Here is a 12,464-nt window from a genome sequence, read left to right on the forward strand (position 1 = left end):
GTGAGGTGATTGAACAGTTGGACCATAATTAAGCTTGTATAACCCTATTCACAATAGTCATTGTTAAAAATACATGAACCAATAAAACCTCAGAAACTAAATTTCATCCCTACCATGCGCCATGCGACGGAATAACAAATTAAGTCCTTGAATCCATGAGCCCAGTTTGAGGCTGCGTGGTGTAAATATCTTGTGCTACAAGATGTCAACACGCCACAAGGTGTCAGACTCAGCCTTCATTGTGAATTTGCAAAGTGAGTGTGCAGCTTGCCTTCCAATGCAAGTGCTGTGTATATCTAAAGTGGCTCTTTTAAGGCAGCTTTGGAAAATACTGTTTTCATTTTTGCCTTATTTTGAAATTCTTCGCCTGCTGCTATCGTGGTTTTAACTGAATGAACTGAGCTTTCAACTAAAATCACAATAAATACTTAATCCCACATTGATTCATTGCAGTGGACCACCCCCTACTGCACTATAAATGTCTCGGCTTTCCTTTTTGCTCATAATTTGATTTTGTCTCATGACTCATAGCGTCATTTGACTTGGTAAAGAATTCAATTATGATTCCCTTCCTATTTCTTCTAATGTAGAAGTATGAAGTGTTCTTTTAATCTGCTGTGCTTCCAATGTGCATATGAATAATCCCTCCGCCTGTTAAACCATCCGTGTTCTGATACTTCTCATGACTGATTCAGTTTCAGCACACGGGTGGATTCCTGGAAGCTGATTTCAGACATGTAGATAGAACCTAAGTGTATCTATTAGAATAACTGTTGATAATTTCAGACTAGATATATTTTTTACCCGCTGAGAGAAACATCCTTCCATTTGGCAGATTTATTTTGGAGGTCAAGGTACATCAGGTGATTATCTAAAGTCAGCATGGAGTGAGTCATGGAGGGCTAACAGTGGCTGGCTGCTTGTTTTTGTCTAAATGTTTTTCCTCTGAGAGTATAGCCAGAAAAGCTGATGCAAAACCATAACAAGAGACCCCAAGAGTCCCCTTGGTTGTGTAACCACCATTGGTTTGCAAATAAAAACAGAATCTATTAAGTTATCTGCATATGTCAATCATCCATCACCAGTTCACCGCCAGTATTTCTTCCTATTTCATCATTTCAGATCAGACAGGGACCAGAGAGGCAATCTTAAACAATCCAGAACTAAGCACTGTTTTATATAAAAGTGCTTCAATTTTTTGCCAAACATGTGCTTGGATAAGCTCTGCCTTTTTTCTTTTTTCTCTTTTTTTTTGAAGAATTTTTAGGTTCCTTGTTGATAATTTATTATTTTAGTGGCCTAATATTTTGAAAAATGTGAAAAGCTTTCACAAAATATGTTGATTAGTTGTTAGTGCTTTTAAACACATAACTGTATAGAAAAGGAAAATCCAAGGCACTCTTCTTCAATAATCTAAAAAGCCTTTATTTATACAATGGCTATATCAAATAAAAACATTTGAGTGGGTTACAACCCACGCGTTTTGGCTTTTTATATTATTGAAGAAGAGTGCCTTGGATTTTCCTTTTTTGACCAATGTTCCCACCAAAGAGCACCTTCGTCATATGTTTTGAACCTTCTTAGCACTCTGGATTTTTTCCTTTTTTTCTTTGAACATTATATCTGTACGGAAGCACATATCTGTATGTACGAAAGCACAGTAAAAATTCATCAGTGTTGGTGTGGACCAGTATACGTCCTGGCCAATCTCATCAGCTTCTTTTACACCATAGCAATGCCGCAGTTACCCTTTACCATAACCAACACTTATATGGGAAAAAGTTGACCTGACGAGTGATGTTAATATCTCACGATGTGAAGCAAAACGTAACGACTTGACCTGATCACAGAGGCCTATTTGATTTATTTTATGTAAATCATTAGGTTTCTTTTCCAACATGGCAAAATAAAACGTTTTTTAAACTGTGGTGCCACATTGGGTTGAGTGTGTACATACATACTGCAAATAGCTCAGGGAAATGTTTGGCCCCTGGGCCCTTAGCTCTCAGGAAATGTAGCCCCCAGCATATGTGAATAGCCCTGATGTAGTAGTTTCAGGGTTAAAACGTCTTCAGTGAAGCAAGGACTTATGTGTGCCTTCATCACAAGTGAATGTACTGAGATACTGTAAATAGTTTTCTTTTTCATTATATCTACAGTGATCATAAGATAAGGCATGCTAAGGTCTGCTAAAACATAACCAAATGTCTGTGTTTGTTCCCTCAGGTTTAACATCAAAGTGAACCTCCAGCTGGTTACCAGCTTTATGCTGACTGGCATTTCTGTTGGAGCCAAGTATGCCCAGGGTGGACAGCTCTTTGCACGCTTCAGACTCACTGAAACACTTTCTGAGGTAACTGCACCAGTTGAATCAGCAATGGCAGTATACACTTGACACACTGGTTTCCGACTTTTCTACCTGTGTTATGATTTTGGAGGATAAATATTTATAACTACTGTTTAAAGTTACAGTGTTGTCAGATAGCTCTTCTGACCAGTCTTTTTTTCTTCACCTTAGGACACTCTGGCTGGACGGCTAGTGATGACCAAGGTAAATTCAGTCCTGGTGCTGCCCTTGGGCCGTGAGGGGTTCTGCAGCCAAGCACCTCCTGGGGTCAAAGAGCGCGTTTATGAGGCCGTGATCGAGGAGAAGACAAAGGAATACATCTTCCTGAGGATCTGCAAGGACTGCTGTGACGAGCTGGGGCTACTGCCGGACAGAGAAATACAGGTACTGGCCGCACCAAGGCACGCAAGGAGACACCTCTGTGCCCAAGCATGATGTGCTTTTGTGACTTTTTAGTCATAAAAAATAGATAGATCTAGATATTGAATTAGACCAGGTAGTTTGGCAGCAGAGCAGAGAGTGCAGGTGAATTATATAAAACAAGCAATTCTTGGTAGAGCCTTGGAGATTTGAGTTATCATCCAGCTAAGGATTTTTTCTGCTCAAATTGTTGTGGACTTGGAAATCTGGTAGATAATTTCCATTTTTACAAAAGGCTACAGGACAAAAGAAGGGGATCTTCTCAGGAAAACCTGTGTGTGTGCTGAAGGCATCATTTGGTCTCAGGTTCTTTAGTTCTGAGAAATCTGCCTCTATTCATGGATGCAAACTCGCTTTTTTCATGACCAATTAGGTGACTTGTGTGAATCGTTCAGATCCGAAGAGTTTTTGTTTTGAGGGAGGGGGGGGGGGGGTCTCAGCGTCTCAGCTCGGGTCAGTAAAATGTTTTTCTAACAGGCTGACAGTGACAATCACGTGAAACTGAGGCGAACTCATTCATGGTTGTCTCTGATTATACTGATAACAGCCGACCTCCAATGTTGACGCGCGACGTGCGCGCTCGTTACCCAAAGCGGCGCGTATCCGCGTGCAGTCGGTGCGACGGCGACGCCGTTTTTTCCCCCCCGTGCATGTCTGTGGAGCTGTGCACCGCGGACATGCACGGTTCCCTACGTTGCTGTGTCAGGCAGGTGTTTCCACGGAGCTCTGCCCCGTTTCAGAGGTGAAGGAGAGACGTCGCCTCCGCGATGTAGAATGTGTTCAATTAAAGTGAAACTAACACATTATATAGGCCTAGCTATATGTCCATTGCACACTGAATGAAACATCCCATGTCTTTATTTATTCAGTTTATTTTAATAGTAATAATTATGACTAACATTCAGTGAAGACCTAAAATTCAGTATCTCCAAAATTGAAATATTGCAAAGGATTTTTTTAAAGCATTTTTAATATAGAAATGTTGGCCTTCTGAAAACTATATCCATCTATATGCACTCAATACTTGGTTGGGGTTGAACTACCGGAAATTGACTTTTCCATGATATTGTAATGTAATCATTTGTTAATGGTGAGCCCCCCCCCCCCCCCCCGCCAGACAATTCCTCTCTTTTTTGGTCCTGACCCGTTTGCATCCCTGTCTATTACACAAGTCTACCTTTGGCTACCTCAGTTTGATATTTCTGTCCTTACGAGTCCGCAGCAGAGGAAACAAGGCTTTGTTAACAGTTATCAAAACAACCCCCATCACGGTGGAGCATAATCTTCTTATTCTTCTTCATACGTCGCTCCTGCCTGCTTATGTGCTTCAATTTAATTTCCCTGTCTCCTCTGTGGGTTCTTACAATATTCTGCACAGCCTTGATGCTCTTCTCACTCTCACATATGTCAGACTTTCCCACTCTTGTTTTTCTCCCCCACTTTTCTCCGTGCTGTGCTCCACTTGCTTCTTTTTGTTTTGCATTTGTTTTTTCTCCTCCCTCTGATTTTTACCTTCATGTCCTGAATGCATTGTATACTTAACAAAGTATTTCTAAGGCCCTACAGCAGTGGAAAAATGCAGTGGTTACACATGTCTGATTGAGGCAAAGGAATGAAATAGAAATGTAAATAGACTAACAGAAATGATATACAAAAAGACATTAAATAATTTTTGAATGGGGATGGAGTTATTCTCTGAATTATGTGGATTCTCTATGAATTATGAGAGAGGAGAAATGAATTACTCCTGTTGGTTTCAAGGCTATTGTATTGAACTGAAGAACAATGTATTTCTTATAACATAATATGATATAATGGTGGGGTGAGCAGTTGTTTGGATTGACTGCTTATTAATCTCTTGGTGTTGCCTCTGTTTTAGGTGGAGCTGCAGTTCCAGCTGAACAGACTGCCACTCTGTGAAATGCACTATGCCCTGGATCGCATCAAAGATAACACCATCCTTTTCCCTGACATTGGCCTTGTCCCCACAATCCCCTGGAGCCCCAACAGGTGTGTATTCCACTATCACAAACACACGCAAACTACTTAAAGAGGAACTAAGCAGGATTTCTCCCGTGGCTATGCTACATTTTTACCTTAATTAAAAAGCTCCGGAGTAATTGTGATAGTTAACTACATGACTTGTGACTTATTACGAGTGAGAACGGAGGCTCTCTGCCTTGACCTGGCGTCTCATGGCTGAAAACCAACCTTGCAACATCAGTGTAAGTTACTCGGTCGCCGCCCCGGTGTCCCAACTCTCGTCTCTGCACTCACGCGCTTTGTAACGCGTAATCTTTTGTTTATGACGGTTAAGACTACACAAACGCACGCGTCGTAACATCGTTTATGTTATGTAACATTTCAATTAATTGATTTTTCGCTGGCTTCGTTGTAAACAAATGCACATGGCTGAGAGCAGCGTAACCAGAACAGCAGAAAAGCGAGCGGACTTGCATAGTTCCCCTTTAACTATTTAAAACTGATAAATAAATAAATTTTATTCTGATCTTATTCTGAAACTGGGAAATATAACTGCCTTTGAAGACGTAAAATACAATTACATCGATAAGAATAATTAAATTCCACTTTGCACAAACAGGAGATTGATCCATGTTATTGTGTAGAAGAGGAAACCTTTTTTCATATTGCACGTTGATTGCCAGGCATCAGATATCTACTAAAGGCTACAACCTCCATTTATTTTGTTTTTCCCGGAAAACAGGGATGATATGTGCAAACAGGATGTACACACATTTGTGTATAGTAAATAGTGCTAATCCTAAACACATTTTATACAGAAACTCCTTTAATTCCTGCACATCACATTAGCTTGACAGATACCCTCACAGAGGGGACACCACATCAATTTGAGAGTTGACTGAATATCCCTCGCCTTGCTGACTTGGCGGTCATTCTCAAATGCTGGCGGCTCCTCATAGCTTTAGATATCTCGCTGACGTTGGACAGGTGAGGGGAGTGAGGCAGTAATCTTTATTGACTGGAGCCGAAGTCAAATATAATCCCTGTGATTTCTGAGGCTGCTTCTTTATCTGGGCTCCAGGATATGATTGATGTAGACTTTTGTTTTAATTGGAATTTGGATAAGTGAGGGTGATTATATATGGACCAAGGAGTGAATTTAGCAAAAGTTTAAGCTCATAGTTTAGTTATGCTCGTTAGTTTTAACATCAGTGTCAGATAGATACACCCCAAGTCGTGGTGCCAGAAAGACTTGTAAGGTGATTTTTAAAATAAATATAACGTCATACTTGAGCACTTTAATTACGTAGTTTCTGAAGTTAACTTTATCATTTAAAGCAGTGCATTATAGTATTTTTTTCTGGAGAGTAAAATACAAATCTGTCTTTTAAACAGCAGCTAATGATCATGCTGGTTAGTCCCTGTCTCATGATAGACCTGAACCAGTTTGCTGCTTTGTGATTCTAAGATGCTGCACAGTCTTGATTTAAGAGTAGGATCAGACCCCACAAAAAAGATGAATTAAGACTAATTAAAAGTCTCACTTGTTCCCTTACGTTAATGTAACGTAAATTTAAAAAAAGTGATTGTATCAGCTGGCCATTTTACGTTGGTTTTAACCCAGTCTAATGCAAAGCTTAGATTTGGCAACAGTCCTTTTCAGTCTTTTTTTATCTATATTGTGGCAAAACATTTATTTAACATTAATTTAACTTTTTTTTACATTTGAATTACTAGCCACACATAAGCCAAATGTGTGTGTGTATAACTGTAATAAACGAGTGATTGAGAATTTAGATGTCGTTATTAGTCATGTCAAGTTATTGGTGGAAATGATTGATCTTTGGAGCCAAATACAGTTTATACTAGTATATCTTGAGTATAGAGAAAGTTAATTAGTTTATCTTATCTTTGAGGAGTAGGGTGGAGTTTTGTCAGTCTACTGTATGTCTCTCGTCATAATGACGACAGTGATGCTGGAAGACAAACAAAGACACACACACACACGGTAGGCGGCGTGGTGGTTATCACTATCGCCTCACAGCAAGAAGGTCCTGGGTTCGAGCCAGGTCATTTCTGTGTGGAGTTTGCATGTTCTCCTCGTGTCTGCGTGGGTTTCCTCTAGCGCTGGGACGATATGCTTTTCTCCCGATTCGATTCTTCTACGATTTTTTTGGATGGCGATTCGATTTAAATTGCGATTCTACGATATTGCCGATTCTCACGATTTTTAGTCTGCATTTTTAATATTTATCTGCACACAAATACTGTAGGAGCCTATAAATTAACATACTCCATTATAAAGTGAACTTAAACCCTTTTCAAAACCTGTACTCTATGTATTTAAAAAGGCTAACAAATGCACATTGCACAATATTTCAAAAAAAATTCAAAAAAAAAAAATATTTATGTGAATCGATTTTTTCTCCCACCCCTAGTTTCCTCCGGGTACTCCGGTTTCTCCCACCACTAAAACATGTCAGTTAGGTTAATCATCCAGTCAGCATCCCTGACCAAAGGCACTGGCTCAAGATCTGGAGTTGGTCCCGGGCGCCGTGGCTGCCCTCTGCTCCTCAGGGATTGGTTAAATGCAGAGAAGAAATCTCACTGTACAAGCTCCATATGTGACAAAATAAAATACCTTTACACACAATAACTATCATGTTTACAAGTGGATGGACTCACATGTGCCTCCCTTTCGCATACCCATCTGTATTGTACACACGCACACCTCACATTTTCTGTGATTCTGTGCAAGAATTTCTCCTTCTCACTTTATCTCTGTCCCACTGACGTTTATTAAATCAGCAGAATGTTTCTGTCTCATGTTCAAATTGATGACTAGTTTATGAGGAAATATTTTATCTAAATGCTTGAAAATGTCAAATGATTGCATGAATCAATGAAAAGCCAATTAATTATTTCCTGTAATAATTTCCACATTGTCCCTTCCACCTCCAGGCAATGGGATGAGCAGCTGGATCCTCGTCTAAATGCCAAGCAGAAAGAGGCAATCCTGGCCATCACCACACCCGTCACCATCTCCCTGCCCCCAATCCTCATCATTGGGCCCTACGGCACGGGCAAGACATTCACCCTGGCACAGGCTGTCAAACACATCCTCCGCCAGGACCACAGCAGGTCTGTTATGGTGTTTTTTCTTTTTCTTGCTTGCTTTTTTTTTTCGAGATTTATTTTACCTCTGTTGGCAACCGCAAGAAGATTTGCACCTTACCAGGTGTATATTGTCTCACAGTGATGTAGCTCAAAGTAAAGCAAGCATTTCATTCCTGAGGGTTGCACTGAAAGCTGGGACTGTTCTTATTTCTGCAATGGAAAGGTGTTGGGTGTAATGATGGAAGGAAATTTTGAGCATCTTGACTTAACAGGTGTGAGTGCCGGGAAACAGATCTTTTGAGATAAATGTTGAGTCAGTTATTAACCTGTCAGTTCCCACACAGAGTGTTGTTATTCTGTGAAATTAGGCTGTGAAAATATCTCTTACTTTATCAATCTGCATCTAGAGTCTTGGTTATTATGAACACATGGCTAGCTAAAACTGATGGTGTTCCTGTGTAAATCCTGCCTTCATGAAGGTTGTTATTTTCAGTATTTGTAGATTGCGAGAGCTGATGATTGAACTTTACAGTCACTTTGGGGTCTGTTTATGATTTTGATAATAATATTGTAAGATATTGTATTGTGATATTGAGTCTCATTGCACACACAGAGGCCTAAACTGTAAGAAACAACTCAATATAATGCAACACAATTAAACAACAATATCTCCTGTTTTACTACTAATCAAAAACATTAGTGACATTTTTTCCTAAAACCATTCTCACCTGTATATGAACTAGCTATAACATCATTTTAGGATTGTAGGATTTATTCAGCAACCATGATATCACAAACCTCCGTCTCTGATCTTGTAGACCAGCGATTCTACGAACAGTCATTGTGACATATGATAAGGTGTCACTGAGTGCAAGTGTTTGAGAGTTTGTGGGGAAGGAAAGGTGTGTGTGTGTGTGTGTCGGGACTGGCATCATTAATAAGAATTTAAGACGGCATGGGAGGTCAGTTAAAAGGCGTCATGGAGGCAGCAGGTGGTGCTGGGCTGTTGCTGCTGTGGCCTCAGCTTTAGCCTCAGGCCAGTAACAGCCTTGGGTTTGACATTTAAAGTTAAGAAAACACTGAACTGCAAAGTGTCAAGCTCCGTGCGTCAGTGTTTGTGCGTGCATGTGTGTATGTCGTGGTGGAGCCTCTGTGTGGGTGTGCACACTTTAGAGTGTGTGTGTGTGTGACATTACTTGAAGACTAAATGTGCTGGTTGTTTGCAAGAATTTGTGTCATTTGTGGTCACTGCACATTGAGAGTTTGATGATCAGCACATTTCTTGAGCTGGAATGGATGTTCATGTAAACCATAATCTGATCACTCAAGTTACTGTATGTCACTTCAGCGGTCCACTAAGTGTTGCGTAACAATAAAAGAGAGCAAGATAACCTTCCACTGACATTCATTAGCGTGCTCCCTCACTGTGTGCAAACACTCACAGGAAATTATGCAGCTTCTTGTGTCAGAGGCAAAACGATGTTGCACAAGCACATAAATGTTTCCTGGTCTTTATAAAAAATGAATGCAATACCTTGGACAGTGTCCCCTGAACAAAAGCTAACATTGTTGTTTTTTAATAAGGGAAAAAGGGGTTTATATATGTAATGTGAAAGGAAAAAAATGCCCTTTTAAAAATGTGTAGCAATGTAATATTCATTTCTCATTTCACTCTGAATGCATTTAACATTGTATTTAAGGATAAATTATAGATATTTTAAAAGCGAAGACACGGGGAGGTGACCCTCTGGACTAGTGCTTCCTGCTCATAAAACTGTGAAAATGGTGAAGAGGAGTTCATATAGACCCTGGGCAGGTGTACCCAGTATGGGCTGTCATACAGGTTCAACACTCAAAGCTTTCTCTGCAAATACAGTATGTCACTCTAATGTTTCACTGATGTTTAAATGAACAACTATAAAAGACAGTTTTGTGCAGCTTTCAATTTTAATAAGTGAACAAAACTGACCTTGCTGTCTGTCTAACGCTGTAACTGCTGTTGGGCTTAAAAGCAAATGCCATGATGACGAATAATTCTGTTTCCTTTACTGCTAATATTTTATGCTTTGAAGTATTGGGGATGAGGTGCCTTCTCTGTCTTTAAAGATGCTGTGACAAAAAAATATATATACAGTATATATCTAAACCCTGAAGTATGTATTGATGTTTCAAATTTAGACAAATTAAAGTTAACCATTGTAACTTAACCCAAAATAATGACAAAGTGTTCACACATGCTTAAAGTGGTATCTAATTGAGCCAATAGTTTCAGTTTTATCTTCCAAGACTTTGTAGCAGCTGTGCATCATGGTTCATATCTGAACTGATTGTCTTTTGTCTCCACAGGGTCCTGATCTGTACCCACTCCAACAGTGCGGCTGACCTTTACATTAAGGACTACCTTCATCCTTACGTTGAAGCAGGCAATCCACATGCCAGACCTCTCAGGTAAGGAATCGCACACAGAATATAAATTGGTGCCCTGAAGGAGGCATTAAGACACCATCAAACCTTGCTGTCCCTCATTATGTCATTTTTTGTGTTAACAGTAGCAGACCAACACTAATGATTATATGAACTAGCTAAATAGCAGGCTGTTTCAGATTTTGAATTTCTGTGCATCTGTTTGCAGAGGTTTGCCTTGACAGGGACGATCTGTATGACACTCAGTCATCATGGAAAGTCTGTGATACCTACCTATTATACAGAGATTGTGGAGTGGCCGGGTTGTCTTTGCCTCATAGCAACAACAGGCAAACATTAGACTGACTTTGGGGATGGGACTTCGGTACAGCTCCTGCTTTAACAACTACACTTGGAGGCATAGACACACACTCAGAAGATAAACACAGCTTTCCTAAATCGCACGAGTGACTTCTAATCGCACTTCAGCAATCCGAGAGGTCGCGAAGGAATGGTGTGTGTGTGTGTCTCTAGCCACACAAGCCTAGTGACCATATGGGCAATCAAATGGCTTGTTTCACATGAGTGGCCAGTCTGATTTCAGCCGGTTCCAGTATGAATTCCTCCATAATCACTGTAGGAAACTCCCCTCACAGCCCTCCTTGTCTCCTTTAGGATATGTCGGCTCACTCAAGAATAAAAGCAGCCAGTATGAATATTTAGGGCCACAGTATGGAAAAAGACTGACCAATGTCCTGAAGAGACAATCTTCAAGAGTCTTCCTCTCTGGCTGTCTGTGACGATCAGTTTATTGCAGACCTGAGGCGTACAGAGAGTCATGTGCAGCTGTGAAAATGTATTTCTCATAGAAAGAAGAATCTTACCTGTAAAGATTCTAAATTTACCCACAATTTACAGTCTGAGATAATCTCTGACTCATTTTTGACACAATAACCTCAGGAAGGCGAATTTACCATAAAATAATGGGCTGTATTCACAATGCAGGAGGAACTCTAGTTGTACACTTTTGCCCTGATGGTTGTCCTTTTTGTCTCTCCGTCTCCAGGGTATACTTCAGGAACCGCTGGGTAAAGACGGTCCACCCAGTGGTCCAGCAGTACTGTCTCATCTCCGGCACACACATCACTTTCCAGATGCCAACAAGGGAGGACATCCTCAGGCACCGTGTGGTGGTGGTCACCCTCAGCACCTCCCAATACCTCTGTCAGCTTGATTTGGAGCCTGGTAAGTCATAAAAGTCTCATTTGTCAACTTGATACCGGATGATACATTTGTACCTTGAGAATGGTTCAATATGGCGTGCTCGGATGGTTAGGTGGTTGGAGCATATCCCACTTTTGCATAGTCTGCCTCAGAGCATTTGAACACAAGATCGTCTCCCAACTGAGGCGATGTCCTGCATGTCCTTCCCACAGTCTCACTCTCTGCTTTCCTTTGCCTCTCTTCACTGCCCTATCCTGAAAAGGCAAACAATACCTTCAAAAAAGAGTGGTTGGACATGGCAGGGTTTCCCAGTCGCAATTTTTTCCAGATTCGAGTTCTGCAAGTGTCTCTGTTGATGGCCATTTCAGTTAACCAAATTGCACGAACAGATTAGGATAACAGTAAAAAACAAAACAAGTAAATATGAAGAATGAGCAGATACTTTATCAGACATATAAAAACAGGTTAGTGACCAGAAAAATAGTGTAGCGTGTACAACCCTGTATGAATAAAAATTAAATATCAAAGTCTGACAGTCTGTAACAACAACTAATGTGGTGAATTCTCTTATACCCTATTGTGAACCATATGTGAATGAGACAGAAAATATTAGAAATGCCAAAACAATGACAAAAAAAATCACAGGCTCAGATATTAACATAGAATTGAGTCAACACATAAAAACTCAAAATTATATGCAGGCACTGCTCAGAGCATCTAGTTTCCTGTCCCTTGGTCATCCCCAGTGACTCTGATACCCAGTGTTGGCAGCCACCCACCTTTTAGAGAGAGATGGAAGTCATTTAAGTCGTGTAAAAAACATTGAAAACAAACCAATTTGTCAGTGCAGGCTAATAACCAACTCTAATGTGTCAGTGGAGGGGGCTTTGTCTGTTGCTTGGGAACACCATCTGCCTGTTTCTAATGTACTTTACATCATTAGCCCTCCTCCCCACGTTTCATCTCTCCT

General features: G+C 40.4%; 1 protein-coding gene across 2 annotated transcripts in view; it reads left to right on the forward strand.

Annotated features, from left to right (window-relative positions):
* Nucleotides 1–12,464, forward strand: part of helz (helicase with zinc finger) — a 58,415-nt gene that overhangs the window by 18,499 nt on the left and 27,452 nt on the right. For both annotated transcript variants that reach the window (XR_014595551.1, XM_083976724.1), the window contains exons 13-18: nucleotides 2,227–2,353; nucleotides 2,519–2,731; nucleotides 4,647–4,777; nucleotides 7,712–7,891; nucleotides 10,214–10,315; nucleotides 11,337–11,515. Coding sequence is in view for 1 of the 2 variants with exons in the window: in XM_083976724.1 (XP_083832850.1) it covers nucleotides 2,227–2,353; nucleotides 2,519–2,731; nucleotides 4,647–4,777; nucleotides 7,712–7,891; nucleotides 10,214–10,315; nucleotides 11,337–11,515 (932 nt within the window). In the remaining variant the exon portion in view is untranslated. The remainder of the gene's footprint in view (nucleotides 1–2,226; nucleotides 2,354–2,518; nucleotides 2,732–4,646; nucleotides 4,778–7,711; nucleotides 7,892–10,213; nucleotides 10,316–11,336; nucleotides 11,516–12,464) is intronic.

This window comes from Trachurus trachurus (assembly GCF_905171665.1).
Source record: "Trachurus trachurus genome assembly, chromosome: 1".
Classification (NCBI taxonomy): domain Eukaryota; kingdom Metazoa; phylum Chordata; class Actinopteri; order Carangiformes; family Carangidae; genus Trachurus; species Trachurus trachurus.